The 20,690-nt window shown below is 34.0% G+C and overlaps 1 protein-coding gene across 2 annotated transcripts in view; it reads left to right on the plus strand.

Annotated features, from left to right (window-relative positions):
• The window catches only part of LOC143256608 (protein amalgam-like), a 79,081-nt gene extending 61,009 nt beyond the window's left edge, over window positions 1–18,072 (plus strand). The window contains exons 4-6 of one of the 2 annotated variants that reach the window (XR_013031424.1): window positions 6,447–6,740; window positions 9,888–10,008; window positions 16,874–17,000. Coding sequence is in view for 1 of the 2 variants with exons in the window: in XM_076514030.1 (XP_076370145.1) it covers window positions 6,447–6,740; window positions 16,874–17,001 (422 nt within the window). In the remaining variant the exon portion in view is untranslated. Of the gene's footprint in view, window positions 1–6,446; window positions 6,741–9,887; window positions 10,009–16,873 lie in introns of both variants that reach the window. The other variant, XM_076514030.1, reaches the window with a different exon arrangement.
• The last annotated feature ends 2,618 nt before the right edge of the window (window positions 18,073–20,690 follow it).

Raw genomic sequence — 20,690 nt, forward strand, 5'->3', positions numbered from 1 at the left:
TTTTTTTACTTTAAAGATTCTATGCTACAATTAGAATAACGGTTCATTATCAAAAAACAAATAAGATGTCAATAAGAATCTTTTAAAGTAGATAACTACGGTGCACTAAGTAATACTTTAACACATCGTTTAATTGCATTCAATATGGTAGAGGTATTGATGTAATTGCCCTCCACAGACTCAGGAGGTTAACTTATAACGCTGAAAATTTCAGTTTTAATATTCATATTGAATGTGTTTGTGTATTTTCTTACAGCAAAGCCACATCGGGCTATCTGCTGAGCCTACCGAGAGGAATCGAACCCCTGATTTTAGCTTTGTAAATCCGTAAACATACCGCTGTACTAGCGGGGGGCTATTCATATTGAACAACGTATTTTGTAACTTTTTGCTCAACCAAAAACAAACAATTAAAGCAATATTCATGGATATAACTATCAAAAAGTATTTTAATACTGTTTGATTTCTTACCACAAATGTGTAGTCATTGAACATTTCAAACTTACCTACCTTACAAAAGACGAGCAAACCCGTTGACCTATGACCTATATTTATAATGTAAATTAAATATTTCAACTAGTATTTTACATTTTTTCAGTTTAATGATCATTACTGCCATAATTCATGTTTACATTCTTTAACCACGTTATGAGCGACAATTAGTAGGTTTATTTATTTACATGCTTTATTATAAATCAATGCCAGATTTGAGGTTCGCTTTCAGGGAATTCCCGTAAAAGTGTTTTCGGGTTCCCTAACGGGTTGGGTGAAAAGTTTTACTATTATGCAAACTTCGAAACCGAGACAATTTGTTTCATAATATTTAAAAGTTGATGTGTCTAGCACTTTAGAAGAAGGATTTTTAGGTAATGTCACGATTCCCCAAGGAATAGAGTGAAAAGGTTTATCTTTGTACAAATCTTGAAACTAACATTATGTCCGCACCTTTGAAATGTTTAGTTTGGTATTATTAGATTTAGATGTAAAGAATTAAATCATTTTTATTATAAATAGAGTCAAGACACGTCTCTAACCTTAAAACGTTAAAATTATACTTCAAATTTATCACATCTTTATGTTGAGTTGTTTCTTTAAGAGTTTAAAACCAGAAATGGACTGCCATCTTGAGCCCAAATTTTCATTGCTTTGTTGTTTATCTGTTTGTAATTAAGCACAAAACTACACAATGGGTTATTTGTACTCTTCTCACCACGGGTAACGAGATCTGGTTTCTGGCGTTGAAAGTGAAAAGCATACCGCTGTGCCACTGGGAGGATCCACCACTCGCTTTTTAAATTTGACCACTCTGAAAGTAAAATAATACAACGCTTGTGTAAACATGTTTATGTTACAATTTAGTTTAAGCCTGCGTTGAAAGCCAACTGTATTTTATATAAAGTCGTAAACATACAAGGCATGAAAAAAGTTAAACGTTCGTGCAAATGCGTATGCAATTATCATATGGCTATATATAAACAAATCAAACTGATTTTTAGCACGCAGAACAAGCAAGTCAAATAGCGCATGAAATAATACTTTCAGCTCAATTCAAAGTAAAACCTTTCCTCGGGGCAGCATTATATCTAAAGGTCTATAACGCTAAAAACTGAGTTTCGATATCTTTTAGAGACACAGCACAGATATTCCATTACGTAGCTTTGGACTTAACAATAACAGAACGGAAAATGTAAAATAATGATAATTTATCTTAAAGGCAAATTATCGTGACGCGTCTTGCATAAGAAATTGAGATCTCACAAATTACCGCGTTTTTCAGCAATACTTTTCAGGACGATTAATAAATTCACTGAAACAATCCTAGTTGTGTACGTGGATTAATGAGAATATTTTGTACCTAATATCAACCTCACTCGTGACACTATCTGTAAAACTTTGTTGAAGAAATTATAATCCTGTTACATTTTTAATCATTTCTCATTGAGTTTTTGGTTGTCACTTTAGGTTGTAACTCTTCTACACCCCCCAGCTATTTTGGATAAGGGAATGTCACAGTCCATCATCTCGACTACTTCCTGTTTATGATAAGAACAGATAACCAACAGCCAGAAGGATGTTTGACCCAACTGCATCAGCGTTACATCTCACTATTAGAGGGGAGAAATGCCCTATATCCAATAAGATGAATTAGGCACCTCACTAAGGCCACGCGCCTGTGAAGCGTGGATAGACAATTTTTTACAAGCGTGCAACTTTCACGGGGAAAATGTAGCAGAAATAGAGAAAAAGCAAAAGAGAAAGATAACTGTATATATAAACAGTAACGTATTTCCATTTAAGATAATTTGCTAATGTGTACGAGGGCTGTTCAAAAAATACGCGGAGTGTTTGAATTGCGCGGCTCCAGTTGGTTCCAGGGGAATCCGCTTGGTGTCGCTAGGTTCGCACAAATCAGCTGATTACGACGCCATTTCCCGATTGCAGATATCTTCATTTGTGTATTAGCTACGCGGTTTTAAGTGAAGTGCGATTTTTTTCGTTTGGCGTATTTCAGAATGAATGACCTGAAGGAGCAACGACTTGCTGTGAAATTTTGTGTTAAACTTGGACAATCTGCGACTGAAACTTTTGCTATGCTTAACACGGCTTACGGTGATGTTGCTATGAAGCGTACGCCATGTTTCAAGTGGCATGAACGTTTTAAGGATGGTCGACAGTCCATTGAAAATGATGATCGTCCTGGACGTCCTTCCACGTCAACTGACGACCCACACGTCGACAAAATCAACAAGCTGGTGCGGGCAAATCGACGTCTGACTGTCAGGGAGCTTGCTGAAGAGTGTGGGATATCAGTTGGATCTTGTTGCGAGATTTTGACCGAAAAATTGAAGATGCACCGCGTTGCTGCGAAATTCAGCCCTCAGAACTCGTGCGTTTTTTGGCCAAACGCTCGATCACTGTTCTTCCCCACCCACCCCTACTCACCTTACCTTGCTCCTTGCGATTTTTTCTTGTTCCCCAAACTCAAAAGACCCTTGAAAGGAAGAAGATTTGAGACGATTTTCGAGATTAAGGCAAATGCGACGAAGGAGCTGGAGGACATTACAAAAGAAGCGTACCAGGACTGTTTCAACAAGTGGAAACACCGTTGGGATAAGTGTGTGCGTTGGGGAGGAGAGTACTTTGAAGGGGTCCCAGACCTGTAACTTCTAAATAAAGTACATTTTGTTTTATGACGTCAGTCCGCGTATTTTTTGAACAGCCCTCGTATAAGGATTAACTAGCCTTTAGCTTTTCTATTACTGGTTGTCATAAAAGGTAAATTATAACTTTATATTTCTTATTTATAATATGTAACGATTACAGATTCGAAAGTGAATTGATATAGCTATGGGGCTGCTGGTAATTTAATACAACAAAGACGAATTAAGGAAGTTTGGTATAGAAATGTACTTAACTTATACTCTTAAATCTTCATTGGCTAATTCCCGCCTATTCACTAAAGTTGTTAGGATGAGGATAGAGACCCTTGAGGGATGATAAAGAAGGCTTGTATCTGTTGATTATGAAATTGTTAAGTTATTAAATTCTGCTCTTTCTTCAAGTTTTACTAGTGAATACTTCACCACTATTCCTCATCGTGAGGAACTGGTAGATTACAAAGTTAAACCATACAATTGCATAAATTCTGAGCTTGTTAAAATAAAATTTGGAAATTTTAAAAAATGATAAAATTCCTTGGTCAGATAATACCTTCCTGAGGGTTTTTAAGGAGGTGAAGGATTGAATATGGGAGTCATTTGTCTATCAATCTTACATTATTTGTGGAAAAAGTTTTGGAAAGTCTGATAAAAGATACTTTGCAAACTCATTTAACACATGCGTTTCACTAAGGGAAAATCTTGCCTTACAAATCTACAAACATGCTTTGAAAAGGTTACTGCAAATGTATATGAGAGTAAAGGTATAGATTTGATGTATCTGGATTTTCAGAAAGCATTTGACAAAGTGTCACGTGAAAGGCTTGTAATGAAACTTATCACTGTAGGTGTGGGGTTAAATTAATTAAGTAGATAGAAGAGTGAATTTACTGTAGCAATAAGAGGGTTGTTAAAAATGGATCTTAGTCAAACTGCAGTGATGGCATAAGTGGGATATCTTCGCCTAAGGCCTTTACTCTTTTTTACTTACATCAGTGACACAGGTAAAGGAATGGTCAATAAGTTACTTAAATTTGTCTTGGGTATTGTTGGCTGTAAAAAGGATGCTGCTGCTTTAGAAAAGGGTTTAGATAATTTACTCAGTCGGGCAAGTAAAGGGCAGATGTATTTTAATTATGATAAATGGAAGAAATTGTATGTGGGTTATCATAATTTAGATTATAAGTATAATTTGGATAGGAATAACTTAAATCGTGCCATGAAAGAAAAGAATATTGGTGCAAATGGTTGATCAGTCTCTTGAGACGTCAGAAGGTTTGCTCTTGCTAGTGGTAAGGCAACTAGGATCTCAGGTTACATCTATAGAAACATCTGATTAAAATTTAAAGAGGTTATAATTCCACTACATAGCTCACTGGTTAGGCCACATTTAAAGTGTTGTGTTCAGCCTTGTGCTCCTTACCTCAGGATAAACATTGAATTGTTGGAAAGGGTTCAGAGGAGGGTTGCTACAGTGGCACCTGGGATAGAGAAATTGTAATATAAGAAGAGATTAAGATCTTTAAAATTGTTTTCTCTCGAAAAAAGAAGAGTTAGAGGGGCTCTGACTGAAGTGTTTAAGATTGTAAAAGGAAATGACTATGTCGATGCGTCGACATTTTTCATATTTAACAGCAAGAATTACAGAACTAGAGGACACAAATATAGATTTAGGCAAACTAAGTCAGCTTTTATTTGTCAACTAAGACAATTTTATTTTTCAAACAAGATGGTTGACCTGTGGAGTGAATTCAATTTGAGCGAATTTAAAAGAAAGCTTGATAGATACGTAAATAATTAGACTGGATTTATTTATTATTTATTTACATATTTAATATTTTAGTTTGACTAAGAAAATGGGATGACTGAGGTGGACCAACAGGTTCCTTGTTGTCCCTAAACATAATTGTGTTAAAATGATAAACGAATGAAGTGCCCAATATATCATGCATAATAATATACCTTGACTTATAGATAAATGAATTGTAACATATGTGATTATAAGAATATGAAAGTAACTTGAGAGGGTGCGATTGTCACACTCCGTCCTATTTAAGAGCTTGGCTTCATGTTATATTTATTGTGCATTTTTCTTTTGCATATTACTATAATCTCTAAATGAGTTCTAATACCCATACCAGCCGTTTTTAGAACACATTTAAACAACAATTCAGTTTATAATAACGGTTATTACAAATAGTTATTTACAAATACTGGTTTATGTAGAAGAGTTTTACAAACTTACAAAAATACTGAGTCGTATATCTTGTCTCAAAGTGAATCTTTTATCGAGGTTCACGGATAGCGAATTAATTCTGTGTCGATACACAGGTAGAATTCACTTGACGGGGAAGCTAGTTAGCTTAATTATCTGATTTCCTCGTAGAAATACTTATGTTCGAAGTTAATTCTCTGAAGTTAAACAGCTTTTAATGTTCGAAATCTATAAACATTCCTTGTGAAACATCTGCAGTTTTCCTATTAATAAGCATTTATCACAATTATAGCTTCTGAGGCATATAGTGTCCTGATGCAGCTGACCAACAATATTATTAAATCCGTCACAAATTATGTTAAGTGTAAAAGTAACGAACTGATAACATCGCTGAAGAAAGTTCACACTTTGGCACAGTTGTTGTTGTTTTGAATTAAGCACAAAGCTACACAATGGGCTATCTGTGCTCTGCCCATCACGAATATCGAAACCCGGATTTTAGCGTTGTAAGTCCGCAAACATACCGCTGAGCCACTGGGGGGCTTTTGGCACAGAGGTTGGCATAATAGCGGCTTTTTTCTTACAAATAACTGCTTATTGAGGTAGAACTAGTGTTTCTGTTCGTAGCTATCTTTACCTTACACATGGTTTGGTGTTTACGGCGTTCAAACAGAAATCTGTAGACTACAAGTTCAATCCCCGTCACTAACATGATTACTCTTTCAGTTGTGGGGGCGTTATATTGTAACATTTAATCTCATTATTCGTCTGTAAAAGAGTAGCCTAAGACTTGGCGGTGGGTGCAATTGCCCAACTGTCTTTATATTAGTCTATCACTGCTTTATTAGGGACGGCTAGAAGAGATGCTTTCAAGATAAAAAATTCAACACAAAACTTACTTTACGAAGTGCTATACATTTTGATTCAGAAACTGTGAATTTTTTTGCAGATTTCTATTTATTGCACAAAGAGCTTCGTAATGAAATACATAAAATATTGTCGTGTGAGGCTGTGGAAAGGAATGTGCGTATTTAAAGACTAACTAATATTAGTAAAGTTTGTTTTTTCCACAGTTGCTAGAGCCACTATCCCAGAAAGCCCCAGTATGTACGTGCGTAGTGGGAGCACTATTAACCTGTCGTGTATCATCAGCGACAGCAGCGTCCCTCCAGTATACGTATTCTGGTATCATAACAGTAGAATGATCAATTATGATTCTGTGAGGGGTGTACAAGTTAAGACTGAGACTGGACCACACACCGTTAGCAAGCTAAAGATCGAAAACGTCGAGACTACCGACTCTGGTCATTACAGCTGTACACCATCTTATGGTGACCCCGCAAATATCACTGTCCTTGTGATAAATGGTAAGTACACTACATGTACTAATTTCTTATATTAATCAAACCACAGTAGACATGGTGAAATACTACTTGATTTAGGATTATTGTAACATTAATATCGCGGTCAACGTGTTGAATAACGAAAGTTCTACAACTATATAAGCCATAATTTAACATACCGTTTTGAATATGTTAACTATACAGACATGTGAAGCCTTAGGCAAGTTTTGTGTGTAACTCTAATTGAACGTGTCGACCAACAAATCCCTGGTAGGTACTGATTATCTAGAGGAATATTTCTTACGCCTCTTTTGGTGTAACCAGTTAACTCCATGTTGGCGACGAGTTGCCCCTGCTTCTGCTTTTGTCAGCCTACGCACATTTACCCAACGTGCGAATGAATACATGACCACGACAGCTGGATAAAACCTAGCCTAGGAGAAGAGTATTTATAAAAATCAAATTGTTTACCACATCAGAGAATGTTTCTAGTGAATACGTAATTGCTCCCAACCTCATTTATCAGTTGTGCATTTAATACCTAGAGCTTGACTTCATAATTTACTCTACTATTAATATCAGAGTTTAAGTATTTAAAAATAATTGTGTGATATAATTCAAGGTGCTATTCATATTCACCTCACCACGCTTAATTAATCATCTCTGTCATCGGTTCCTTTCATAAAGATTCGATTTTAATATGATTTTCTTACAATACGCAGCATGTGACCACCATTAAGCATGAGTTGATTTGCGTATATTTAGAAAAAAATTGAAATTTGTTACTTTAATAGTTATAATTTTCCATCTAGATTTAATACAGTTTGTTTGTTTTGAATTTCGTGCAAAATTACACAAGGGCTATCTGCGCTAATCGTCCCTAATTTAGCAGTATAAGACTAGAGAGACAGCAGCTAATCATCATTACCCACCGCTAACTCTTGGGCTACTCTTTTACCAACGAATAGTTGGATTGACTGAAACATTATAACATCCTCATGGCTCAAAGGGCAAGCATGTTTGATGTGACGGGGATTCAAACCCGCGACTCTCGGATTACGAGTCCAGTGCCTTAACCGCTTGGCTATGCCATAGCTTTAGTAACTAAGAGAGAAACAGTTGGAAGAAATTTAGATTGAAATCATTTTATAAATGTAATAGCAATATTGTCAGAATTTCTGCAGCTATCAATGGAAGTTACGTAACAAAATCAGTGTAAATGAATATACCATACGAAGTATTTCAATTATTAAAATTGAATTAAATTTTAAGTACTATATGAAAATACGACTTGTAGAGTTTTCATCAAATTTGGAGCTGTGTACCTTTTCAAACTTAAGCATGTTTAACGTTTGTTTATCACACGAATGCAGTTGATGATCCCTACAGCACTTTAAATAACTGGTGCAAGTGCAGTTAATTTAACAGATAGAGAGAAAAGTAAATAACTAGATGTTCTTTAGCAGGATTCTCAAAAATGTCCTCTTACAACAGTAAATAAAAACTAAAGTTAAGAGTAACAAATATTTTTATTCATTGCTTTTGTAGTTCATATATAATGCTGTGTTGTAGTCTCCAGAGTGCATTATTATTCTCGTGGTTCATGGCATGCGCACGTCTTACAGACAGTACAAATTGCAACGTTAAGTGCCCATAGTGTCTACTAACTGGCTGTCAGACAACACACTCCTGTTTGGTTAGAACAAGTGATCGTTTCAGACGGCATTCGGTCCGGGTAAATTACATCATTCAAAAAAGGTTATGAAAGTGGGCACCTGTTTAGTAAATGCCACAGTGGTCAAGAGAGCATCATGGGTAAGCTGTTTTAAGATATCATCAACCATTCGAGTTACTCGGCAATGGAAGCAGCTAGTTAAATTGCCCGCTGCAGATGAAGGGTTGGGGTAGGGGTGGAGATTATGGCACCAAATCGGCAGGATGCTACAGTCCAATCGTATCAAATATTATATCATCTGATACACGTTTCTTCCATACCTTTGTTTTTGTTTTGTTTTTAATTTCACGTAAAGCTACACGAGGGCTATCTGCGCTAGCCATCCCTAATTTAGAAGTGTAAGACTAGAGAAAAGGCAGCTAGTCATCACCACCCACCGCCAACTCTTGGGCTACTCTTTTACCAAGAAATAGTGGGATTGACTGTAACATTATAACGCTCCCATGGCTGAAAGAGCAAGCGTGTTTGGTGCAACGGGGATTCGTACCCGCGACCCTCATATTACGAGTCGAACGCCTTAACCCACCTGGCCATGCCGGGCCATCTTTCATAGCAACTCGCGCTCTCCAGCAACGTTGTAACAAAAGCACCATGGAAGTAAAAAGTAAACCACTCTACGCAGTTACCAACAGAAGAGAACTACTTGAATGCTGTAAAAAGCATAAACCTGGTAAAGGATTATACTTTGCCCTTTTTTACACAGATTGTTTGTTTGTGTTTGTTATGCACAAGGTACACAGAGAGCCATCTGTGCTCTGCCCACCAGGGGTGTCGAAAACCAGTTTTTAGAAGTATAAGTCTCTAGATATACCAATGTGTCACTGGGAGGTACGCAGATTGGAGACGACAGATTTGGAAAAAATACCAAGAATAACTCTCCGCTGTTGTGTAGTCACTGATTTTCCATCTTTATTTAGTGTTACTTTTAAATTGTGAATCTTGATGGTCTCTGACTTATGTTTATTTTCACTATAATAGGATGTGCTAGTCTAAGTTATTGAAATTATTTTAAGTAGATAAACTTTACGTCAAGAGTCAACGTAGCAAACAAGAACCAGTTGAACAAAACAAAAATAAGAAAAGAAATTGTCACATATACAGATTGAAATTTGTTATGTTAAATATTATAATTTATTTCGAACGAGTTTCGTTACGTATTACTATTTGAAATAACCAGAATTTTGAAGTTGATTTTAGGAGTTAACTAAATATTACTATGTACTAGCTTTATGATATTTGCTAACAAGATTGATACACACAATTTTCTTTTTAACACAAATATACTTCAATTTACAAACAAAAGCAACACAATTTATAATAATGGTTATTAGTAATAGTTATTACAAATGATGGTTTATGTACGAGAGTTTTAGAAACGTTTGAGAACACGGAATCTTATATCAAATCTTGAACTTAATATTTTACCGACCATACAGGACCAAGACGAGCAAATTAATTCTGAGCTGGTATTGTCACACCTAGCTTAAGCTAGCTCGCTGTTGTTTCTTGAATGTCCTCACTGACCAATCAGCGCGTCGATTTTTATATACCAGTCAGGTGAGTTTTTAGAATTTTCAACAATGATCGAGCACACCAGTATTTTTGTAAAATAAGTATTGTTGATTCTTATACTCAAGAACCTTCTACAAATTTTGAGAACAGGCAGAACTTGCGCAATACACAGCCAACAAATACATCGAAGCAAAACGAAAACTACACCAGAACAAACTTAGGCGTGTGTGTGTGTGTGTATTTCTTATAGCAAAGCCACATTTGCTGAGCTCACCGAGAAGAATCGAACCCCTGATTTTAGGCTTGTAAATCCGGAGACTAACCGCTGTACTAGCGGGGGGTCAAATTTAAGCACAAAAATAAATGCTGTAAATCCGTTACAGTCACAATAAAAAACTTGGGGATTTGGAAAACTGATCATAAATATTTATTGTGGTGATAATTATATTCCTAGCATATGCTTAAAACTCCAATAATATCAACTTTACAATGATTTATTTCTTATCCAAATTTTAATTAAACAAGCTAAGTTATCTGAAATAGTAGAATTATGGTGAACATAAAATTTAATGGATCTAACAACAGATTATAAATTCACATTAAACTTAAAACGAAATATATAACAACTCAGTTTACGTGATTCCGAACTTATGTTATGACCCAGTCTTTTAACAACTGTTCCACATGAATAAGCCACTTCATCTGCTACAATATAGTAAAAAAAAAAAAAAAAAATATGCACTTCTTAATATCATGTCTTATTTACCTTCTGCTCTTTTCTTTGTTTTATAAATATGTATCACAACTATTAAATAGAAAACTTTGGAGTGAGAAATATTCGAACCCGAGTAATCACTGTAGAAATTGTTTACTGTTTGAATAATATATCACGTTATATTACAATGATATTAATACTAATGTTGTTTACGCTTCCTAACGTAATTTTGTTGTTGTTGATAACGGTACTTTTCAATTGACCGAACTAAACTAGCTGAAGAAAACACCTTATTTCTTGGAAATATAAAATACTTTTACTGCTACTTTCAGTGGTTCAGCGGTTTCGATACCCGCGGTGGGGAGGGCAAGATAGCCGGTTATGTTAATTTGTGCTTGAAACATCTTAAAAGGAAAACAATTATCTCTGAAGTTTTGAAAACAACAAAAAAACATTCAAATTAGAATTCTTTAAATATTTACCTAGAAAGTAAAAAGACGCAGAAGAGATGTGTGTAATTTTATTTTTTTGTGAAGTGTGGCGTGTGCACAGCTTCACGTAAAACATTAACCAAGAAACCAGACAACTGGTAAGCTAATAGTAACTTCAACGAAACCGAAAACTAGCTTAAACAAGATAATCTTCGTGTAAATAAATCATTTGCACCTTTTACACTAGTATTCCAAGTTAACAATGAAAAATCTCATTTGCATGACTAAGTTCTCAAGTTCTGTAATGAAAAGATTTTTTTTCTTAACATTTTTAGTATAATGAAATATAGTTTCCTGTGCTATATTGCATAATTATTCCTGGCGTAGTCACAAAAGTATAAAGAGAAGTAAAAGCTGAACATCAGCTAATGAAATAAGCTACATAAGCCTTGCAGAATTTACAGTACAATCACATCTTATTATCGATCAAGTGAGTTCCGTAATATCTCAACAGAAAAGGGGAACATTAGAGACAATTTTCTTTGATTTATGGCATGATTATTCTGTAAATGTTTAGTCACAATTGTATTAAAAATAAACCTTCCCATCTTCGCAGTTTGTATGAATCATTAATTATCTTAAACGATTCTCGTAATTAAATGTAAATAAAAATAATTATTGGATACTAAAACTGGTGAATTAAATTAATGTTGTAACATGAGCTCCATTGTTCTTTTAATGCTTAGTTTCTGTCAAGCAAGCTGATAATTCTTACTAGTGTAAAAAAATTATTTCCATTGTAAAATAATTTCGATGTTCCTGATTTTATCGCATAGCTACCTAATAATGTATCTGCGCTTTGTCCACCGTCTAGAATCGAACCTAGGATTTTAAGATTGTGTGTCCTGAAATTTATCACTGGCCTACAAGGGTCCAACTAAAGATCTTTATAATTATTAAAGTGACGTCGACTTATGTATTATGTACAGAAAAAAATAAATTAAAAGTCCTATCAGCTGAGTTTGTGTAACATATATGTTTTCTTCTGTTTTTTTCCTTAATTCATAATTTCTTTAGTTTAAAATTGCTGTAATTTTTATTTTGTCGCTTTGCGTTTTACCTTTACTTCGGGTTTTGATAATTTATAAAACTTAAGAATAAAATAAGAAAATGAATTAAGCTAAGCACGATATTTTAATAAGAGGTTATTTTTGATACCATCAAAATCTAGTAATAGACTAAAATAATCACCTAAACTGTTTAATTCTAGCTTATGCCCTTCAAGTGACACAGCGCTATGTCTGTGAACTTACAACGCTAGAAACCGGGTTTCGATATTCGTGGGGAGAAGAACACAGGTAGCTCATTCTGTAGCTTGGTGCTAAATTACAAACAAGTATTCTAATTTATTTGAAATACTCTTTTATGAAATTGAAATTTGTGTTCAGTTTTTGTTTTAAAGTTGGTCTGGTTCTTATGTTATTTTGCATTTCAGGTTTACTTTAGGTTCTCATAATTTATTAAAACGCCTAAAAGCAGTACTAACTGAAATATATAATTTTAGTATATTATTAGGTTGAGGAATAATTCGTGAGCGTTTTTAAATAATTTCATTCAAGCATTACATGCAAGACTATACAATACTTCAATGCATGAACACATTACACCCAAAACAATTATTATGATACTTTATTTCATGTAATACCTAGGTATATAGTATGCATTGTTTTAAACGAAATTGCAAGAAATTAAATGCGAAAAGCAGATGGTGTCGAAAATGCTCGATTTTGTCCACTTGACATTCCATTTAATGAGCTGAAAATGAAAGCAAAAATTAAAGACATATGAAAATCAAACACACCATCTATTAGAGCAAAAAATTATCTACCAAATGACATGAAATATTTTGCGAAAGCGTTTCATTTATGAATATTTTTTTTTAACTTGAAAAAACGCTCACGAATTATTCCTCAACCCAATATTTTCCTGATGTATTGATACCTACACATCAGTAGGAGGAGTATGACTGACATATGGGCTCGATATGTAAGGCTAATTTCAAGGCTCAGTAACCTAATTAGTGCCTCATTGCAACTCACAATACAATGTTAAAATGTTACCTCGATAATAAAGATTAACTCAAAAACAGGTAAATAATACTGATCTTATAAGACTCTCCAAACATTAGTTGTCATTTTTCAGTATTTATCAAACATTTTTTTCGTTAAACTATTTTTCATTGACCTCAGTAATGCAATTTTCTCGCTTCAAAAAGATAAGCAATTTACTATATGAATACACATAAAAAATAACTGATACAGTTTTATTACTGATCAAATATAGGAGAAAGAAAAATCAAATCCTATAAAACTCAAGTTTTTGGTTTGTTTCTTGAATTTTCAACACATCCTTTTTAAAACACTTTAATCTAGAAATATATTTCTGATAAATTCCTCAAAAATTCTCATTTCATCAGAGCTCAAAAAAACGAAAAAGGAAAACATGCCACAAGAAACTAGGTGAATTCTAAAATTCCTATCACATTTTTTAGACGTGCCACAACAGCTCATGGAACAGATCTGAGTTGTTTTATTTTTAAGTCCAAACATTTAGCTCATAGCTTCGTCATCTCTTGACCAATTTGAGATCTAGTTACAGTTTTGGACTCACGAGGTCAAATCCTTTCGATTTGTGTATTTGGTTACGTGCAAGATCTCACAGATTAATTTACTCTAGTCTTACCTAAAATACTTTAAATTTGAGAGTAGACTGGTAAAGATCGTTATGAGTAATAAAATAGAATCAGGTATAAAGTGGGGAAAATTCTATATAACTTAATATGCTTTAATCCTTACTAAATGAATTTAAAGTGCCGCGGCTAGTGATAATTCCTTCTTGTTCTTTGTTATTGAAGTATTGCTCGTTTAATGGAAGTTTAAAAAGAGATAAAAACGTACAATAGTACCATTCTTTTAATTGATGTTGGCGAGTGCTAAAAGACTCCTGGATTTCGTTTCTTTCTTAAAGGAAATACAACTGATGAACTTTGTTGATATGTGCATCCCAAAAATATTTACACTTTAATGTCATAATACGGCAATGTAAACTTATGGTTAATTACGTTTCTTAAAATAAATCAGCTTGGGCACTTTTCATATTTGTAGAGAGAGTTATTCTGAAATGCTTAGTAACGTTATCTAACAAAACTATTTCGAAATTATCAAATGCTTTTGTGATATAACATTTTTTGTGAAAAGCTATAATTTGTTGTTTAAAGCAATACTATTTCATTCCTTAACTAAATATTATTTCGATTTCTTGTCACTGTTAATACAGTGATAAATCACAGTATTCAATAATATTTTTTTTATTTTGACGCAAATAATACCTGAAAATAGATGTAAATGTATATAACATTTACTTCTATTGTATATATTTCCTGAATCCTAGTCCCTCGCTGAAACAACGGTAAGAATACAGATTTGTAACACTAAAATCAAAAATTCATTTCCCTCGATGGACACAGGAGAAAGCACAATGTAGTTTTGCTATAAGAAAACACACACTCCTGAATATTAAACGTAGCTTCATCAGATGTAACAGATTTACCGTTACACTTTTATTTTAATACCTACTCGTATAAAGTACCTAAGCGAGAGGCAAAAGAATATTATTATTTGACAGCTACAGTCTGTGTGCTATAGGCCTCGGAATCTGTTATTGTAATTTATACCTATTAGTCGGAAAACTATAGAACTGGACCAGGAATGTTTATAGAATTGGAACAGTTCAAACCGATCAATTTCAATGAATTATTCGGAGAAATACTAATGTACGATATCGTCACCAGTGCTTCAAGCTAGTTAGGTGTCAAAAGAAGTGCACAGGTGTGTTAACAAAGAATTAATGTGTTCGTCTTAGATCTGGATCCTCGATAAAATATTCAGTTCTAGACCGAATATAAGTCTCAGTATTGTCTGTAAGTTTGTAAAACTCTTGTATATAAACCATCATTTGTAATAAATGTCAGTTATAACAGTTATTATAAATTATATTGTGTATTTTTTGTTGTTGTTTTGCGCAATACATAGTCAAGAATATATATCATATGCAAAAAATAACACTTGTTTGTTTTTTGAATTTCACACAAAGCTACTCGAGGGCTATTTGTGCTAGCCGTCCCTAATTTAGCAGTGTAAGACTAGAGGGAAGGCAGCTGGTCATCACCACCCACCGCCAACTCTTGGGCTACTCTTTTACCAACGAATAGTGAGATTGACCGTAACATTATAACGCCCCCACGGCTGAAAGGGCGAGCATGTTTGGTTCGAGCGGGATGCGAACCCGCGACGCTTAGAACGCCTTAACACGCTTGGCCATGCCGGGCCCAAACATAAAACTATACTGAAACAAGCGTTTGTATTAAAATAAACGTATAAAGATAAATTCATTACAATGGAATGTCATTATAGGACAACTTATTCAAATTTGGTACGGGTATAATCCGGATTCTCAATCGCTTTTAAGCATTTTTTTTAATAATGGGGAGATAGATATTTTTCGTGATTTTATGAAGTGTGATTGAATTTTCATGGGCACGTTAAGGTTGAGACTCCCCATCACACTACGAAAAATGATCTGAATTATTTGATTATTTTTTTACCTGAGATTTTCTGTGCTTTCGAAGATGAAATTTGATGTTGTTCAATATAAACGCATGCAATTTCGAAAAGATGCAATGGGGCGACAATATGCAATATCTTTTATTGTTCTTGTTTGTTTTGTTACAATGTGCAGATTGTCATTCTTGATGACAAGAAACCCACTTGAAATAAAAATGTATCTCAGAATGGCTGGTATGGGTATTAACACTTTTATTGATAAGGAGAGAACAACCTGAAAATGACCTCGGAAGACCGAAACGTCGTTCTCTCCTAATCAATAAAAGTATTAATACCCACACCAGCCGTTCTCAGATACATGCAGATTGTCAGTTCACATAAATCCCCAACCTATTTCATTTTCACTGTACGTGTTCTTCAAACACATCATTCAAGCATATCTTAAAATGCTCCCATTAGTTGTTTGGCAGCAAATGAGTGTGAAGGAAACATGTTTTTTTATGTATAAACTGGTTGTACTGTGTTCTTTGTTTTTCTTTTTATACTCAATTTACTGAAAAGCGCATAAAGTATTATATAAATCCTATGCAATTAGTTTTAAAAAAACAGTGCTAGAAGAAAATCACGTACAGTTTTATTGATATGAAAAAATAGCCACTTCACCAGAAGACATGAATATTCGTCTTGAGAATAATAAATCCGTTATTTCATATTATAAAAAAAAATTGATTTATTTCGCTGTTAAAAGCATTTAAATTAACATTTTATTCGTGTCAGTTCTACGTAACACGAACTTCACATCAACCTGTGAGTTATATTTTACTAATAGTAATCAGTGATGACGAGAAACCCACTTGTTGAGAAATTTATATGCAAAAACGGCTCGTTTGGGCTGAGAAAACACTTTTACATAGAAGAGCGAACAAACGTTGCATATAAATTTACTAATAGTGCTTATGTGAGACTTACTTTAATTAAAATTATCAGATAGAGCTGAACACGAACTTATTCAATATTTTGATTTCATAATCGATGTATAAAATATACTTATTTCTTGTGTATTATTATAAAGACTTTTTACTGTGGAAATGTTTTCCCTTACTATCTAATTTTTATACATTTCAAGTATTTTCGTTTTGCAGGAGAGAAACCAGCAGCCATGCATCATGGTATGACGTCTATTGGTGTAGGTGTGTGTATCGAGTCGGCCTTCATGTTGATCTTCGTGCGTTTTGTAGTAGGTTGTGTGACAGATGTTTTAGCCAGATAGCTATGTTACAGGTGGATTTGTGTTGTTCGTCAGTTTCAGTAGAACAATCTGTGATGATAACATGTCGTAGCTGATTACCGAAGAATGAGTCTGATAGTTTGTTCTTTCGTGCTTTGAGCCTTAAAACAAACCTTGACATCTCATTTATGACCTTTGACACGATACCTTGATAATTTTTACATACATTTGGTTGTAATATTTTTAAGTGAACTAGACACCCGCTGATCACCACTGGTTTTGTGCTGCGTTTCGAAGAAGACAAAGTAAAAAATGAAACACTTAGGGAAACCGGTTAGTCTCATTGTCATGTTGTGGGTTGCGACAGGTATTGGCTCAACAAAGAAATGAGTTGATTAAGTACGCCTGATGTTAAACTGTTAGATTTATTTGTCTACATTCCGGACCAAGCATGCTGCTTCTTTATCAAACTGGTTGCGTTGGCCCTCTGTTTCTTAACCGTCGATATGCACCTACTATTGCTAAACAATCAAGACTGAAGAATGTAAACCTAACAGAAAAAGTGTTTCATGTGTTACTGATTAAAATTGGCAAACTCGTAACTGAATGATTTTGTTACCTTCTCGTGTCATTTTCTATTCGTTGTATGTTTTAAATAATAGCGTTAATAAAACTGTGGTGCTTCTGCCAATCAGAGGTGTTAGCTGTTCATAAATAATCCATATCATTTGTATTGGTATAGGTATACCATTTACAAAAATGTGTGTTTCTCTAAAAATGCGGTTAAAGTATAATGCATTGCAAGATTTATAATAACCATTTGATGTAATTAATTTGATAGCATAAAAAAGCATGAAGTGAAAAGTGTTTTTAAGTCTAAAGAAATTGTAATCTTCCTTGAAATGCATATAACTAAAGCGAAAAGACTGGGTTGCATTTAAGTTTAAATGAAAACAGGCTAGTTTCAAATTAAAATGTTCAAAATGTTAAAGATATTGTTCTGTGTAACTGAGTGTCGGAATGTAGAGGGCGGTGTTAGGTGTTTGAATATATAATTTTATTTATTTTATTATATTAATATAGGTATAAAGGCGTTCCTTTATATTAGTTTATATTGGGTTTAAGTTGTTGTATAAGTAAGGCTTCTTTAATTTTGCGTTTGTTTATATTTGTTTCTTTATTTAGTATTTGAGTCTTTTCTATGGTTATGTTGTGTTTATTTGACTTGTAGTGTTCGTAAACGTGTGAAGGTGACTTTTTATGTTCTTTAAATCTGGTTTCCATTTTTCTACTTGTTTCTCCAATACAGAAGTCGTGGCAATTATCACATTGTATTTTATAAATAATGTTGGTGTGGTATTTGTATTTGTAAAATACAAATACTCAGTTACACAACCCCTTTCAAACATGTGGTCAGCTTCCGGTCAGTTACCCCTTTCTTTCTTTGTGAACCTGACGATGACCGAAGAAGGTCGAAACGTTGTTCGCTCTTCTATGTAAAATATTTTCTCAACCCTAACGAGCCGTTTTTGCATAGATAGTTTATTATGAAGTTTCCATTTGAACAGAAACAAATATGTATATTCATGTATTTGTTCCCTGGTATGTCAGCTGTACAAACTTACAACACCAAAATTTGGTGATTCCCCGATTCCCCAGAGAACCTATTCTGTGGCTTTGTGCTGAAACAAATGTTAAAATTTGCCGTCAGGCGGCTCAACGTTAATTTTGAGGGCCTATGACATTCAAACTTAGGTTTCGATCGTCCGTAGTTGATAGAACACAAATAGCCTGTTACGTAGCTTTGTGTTTGTCAACAAACAACAACAATGTATTTGTAAAAATGTGTTCTCAAGACGGTTAGTATGGATATTAGAACTTTAATTAAAATAAAGTACAAAATAACGTCTCGACCTTCTTAGGTCATCTTCGGGTCATCTTTGTTAACTTGAAGTTAACAAAAGTTTTAATACCCATACCAGCTGTCTTGAGAATACATTTTTACTTCAAGTGGGTTTCTCGTCATCACAAATGTATTTGTAACTATGAAGTTAGCTTCAAGTATGTATGTATAATTTACTCAGCAAAATAAGTTGTTCTAAAACAAATCTCAATTTTTATGCCAACTTGTGAATTTATTGTATTTTTATGTCGCTTTATTTGAACAACTCCATTGACCAGTTAAGTTTAGTATCATGAAACAAGGGAAATAATAAGTAAACAATCAACCACAGACGAAGTGGTCATCAAATTTAATTCAATGTATATGTTTATGCGTGAGTGATACATAAAATGCAACGATGGTGATAACAATCTATAGTATTGTATTGATTACGAAACTAGCACTTTATTTGAATACTTGTTTGTTTGTTTGTTTTTGAATTTCGCGCAAAGCTGCTCGAGGGCTATCTGCGTTAGCCATCCCTAATTTTGCAGTGTAAGACTAGAGGGAAGGCTGCTAGTCATCACCACCCACCACCAACTCTTGGGCTACTCTTTCACCAACGAATAGTGGGATTGACCGAAACATTATAACGCCCCCACGGCTGGGAGGGCGAGCATGTTTGGCGCGACGGGGATGCGAACTCGCGATCCTCAGAATACGAGTCGCACATCGTAACCCACCTGGCCATTATTTGAATACTACCGCAAAGATTCGTGTAAATTAGGTTTTAATTATGGTGTGAAAGATGAGGAATATCTAGAGATTTATACCAGTAATCGATACTGAAAACTACAGCTACAATCAATCGAAATTGACGATATGCAAAGCTTGTGACTGAGGGAAATAAGTTAGATATTTTCATCTGCTCCGAAGCAAATATGATGAAGCACCCAGGGAGGGCATTGTCGTTATTATTAATCTAAGACTAGACTAATTGGTTTGCAAGATTCATTGAAAAATTAAACTTGTATATGAAGTCCTTTGAAATATTAATTACAGCTATCACATAAATATTATATGTTAATAGTTGTACTAGTAGCGTGCGTGGTTTTCATTACAAAAAAAGTTATCTATTAAATGACACACCGTGAACGTGTTATGCTCAAAGATCAAAGATTTGTCTGCAATGGTTAACAAAAGTAATAATTATAATTATTTTAAACCGTTATACATTGACCTGTGGATGTGATACTAGTTGCAATGGAAAAATGAATGAGCACAAGATGCGCGAGATGCAATATATGTAATTGCTACGTGAAAAAGTGACAGTTAAGTAACGGATGCTGTTGAACGGATGGATAATAAAAGTAAGACAAAATGTAGATGTAGAATCATTACCTTTGCGATAATAAATCGCTAGAATCAATCTTTGACAATAATGTAGAGAAACGTTATAGTTACAATGGTAAACAATATAAATAACAAATAAGAAGACGTGTATTTTTATTGCAATAACAAAAACGATAATAATAAATACTGTTTGAGTAATGATGCTTCATTACGTTTGCTTTTCTACAAGTCAAGAAACATGAATATAAACCTATGCCTGCCTGTGTCATTACAGTACTAAAGTTACGACCTGGAAGTGACGAGTACAAAAGTAAAACGCTCACAATGAAGCATATTTTACTTTACTTTTATGCAGAGTACAACAAAGTGTTGGTTAAATACAAAAAATTCATAAAAAATTATTATCATAAATGTCAATAATGATTATCAAGCAAATAGAAGAGTTATTATCAGTGTTAAAGTACATTAACAGACTGAAGTTTGAAATTAATTAAAA

This window comes from Tachypleus tridentatus, chromosome 1, assembly GCF_004210375.1.
Source record: "Tachypleus tridentatus isolate NWPU-2018 chromosome 1, ASM421037v1, whole genome shotgun sequence".
NCBI classification, from domain to species: domain Eukaryota; kingdom Metazoa; phylum Arthropoda; class Merostomata; order Xiphosura; family Limulidae; genus Tachypleus; species Tachypleus tridentatus.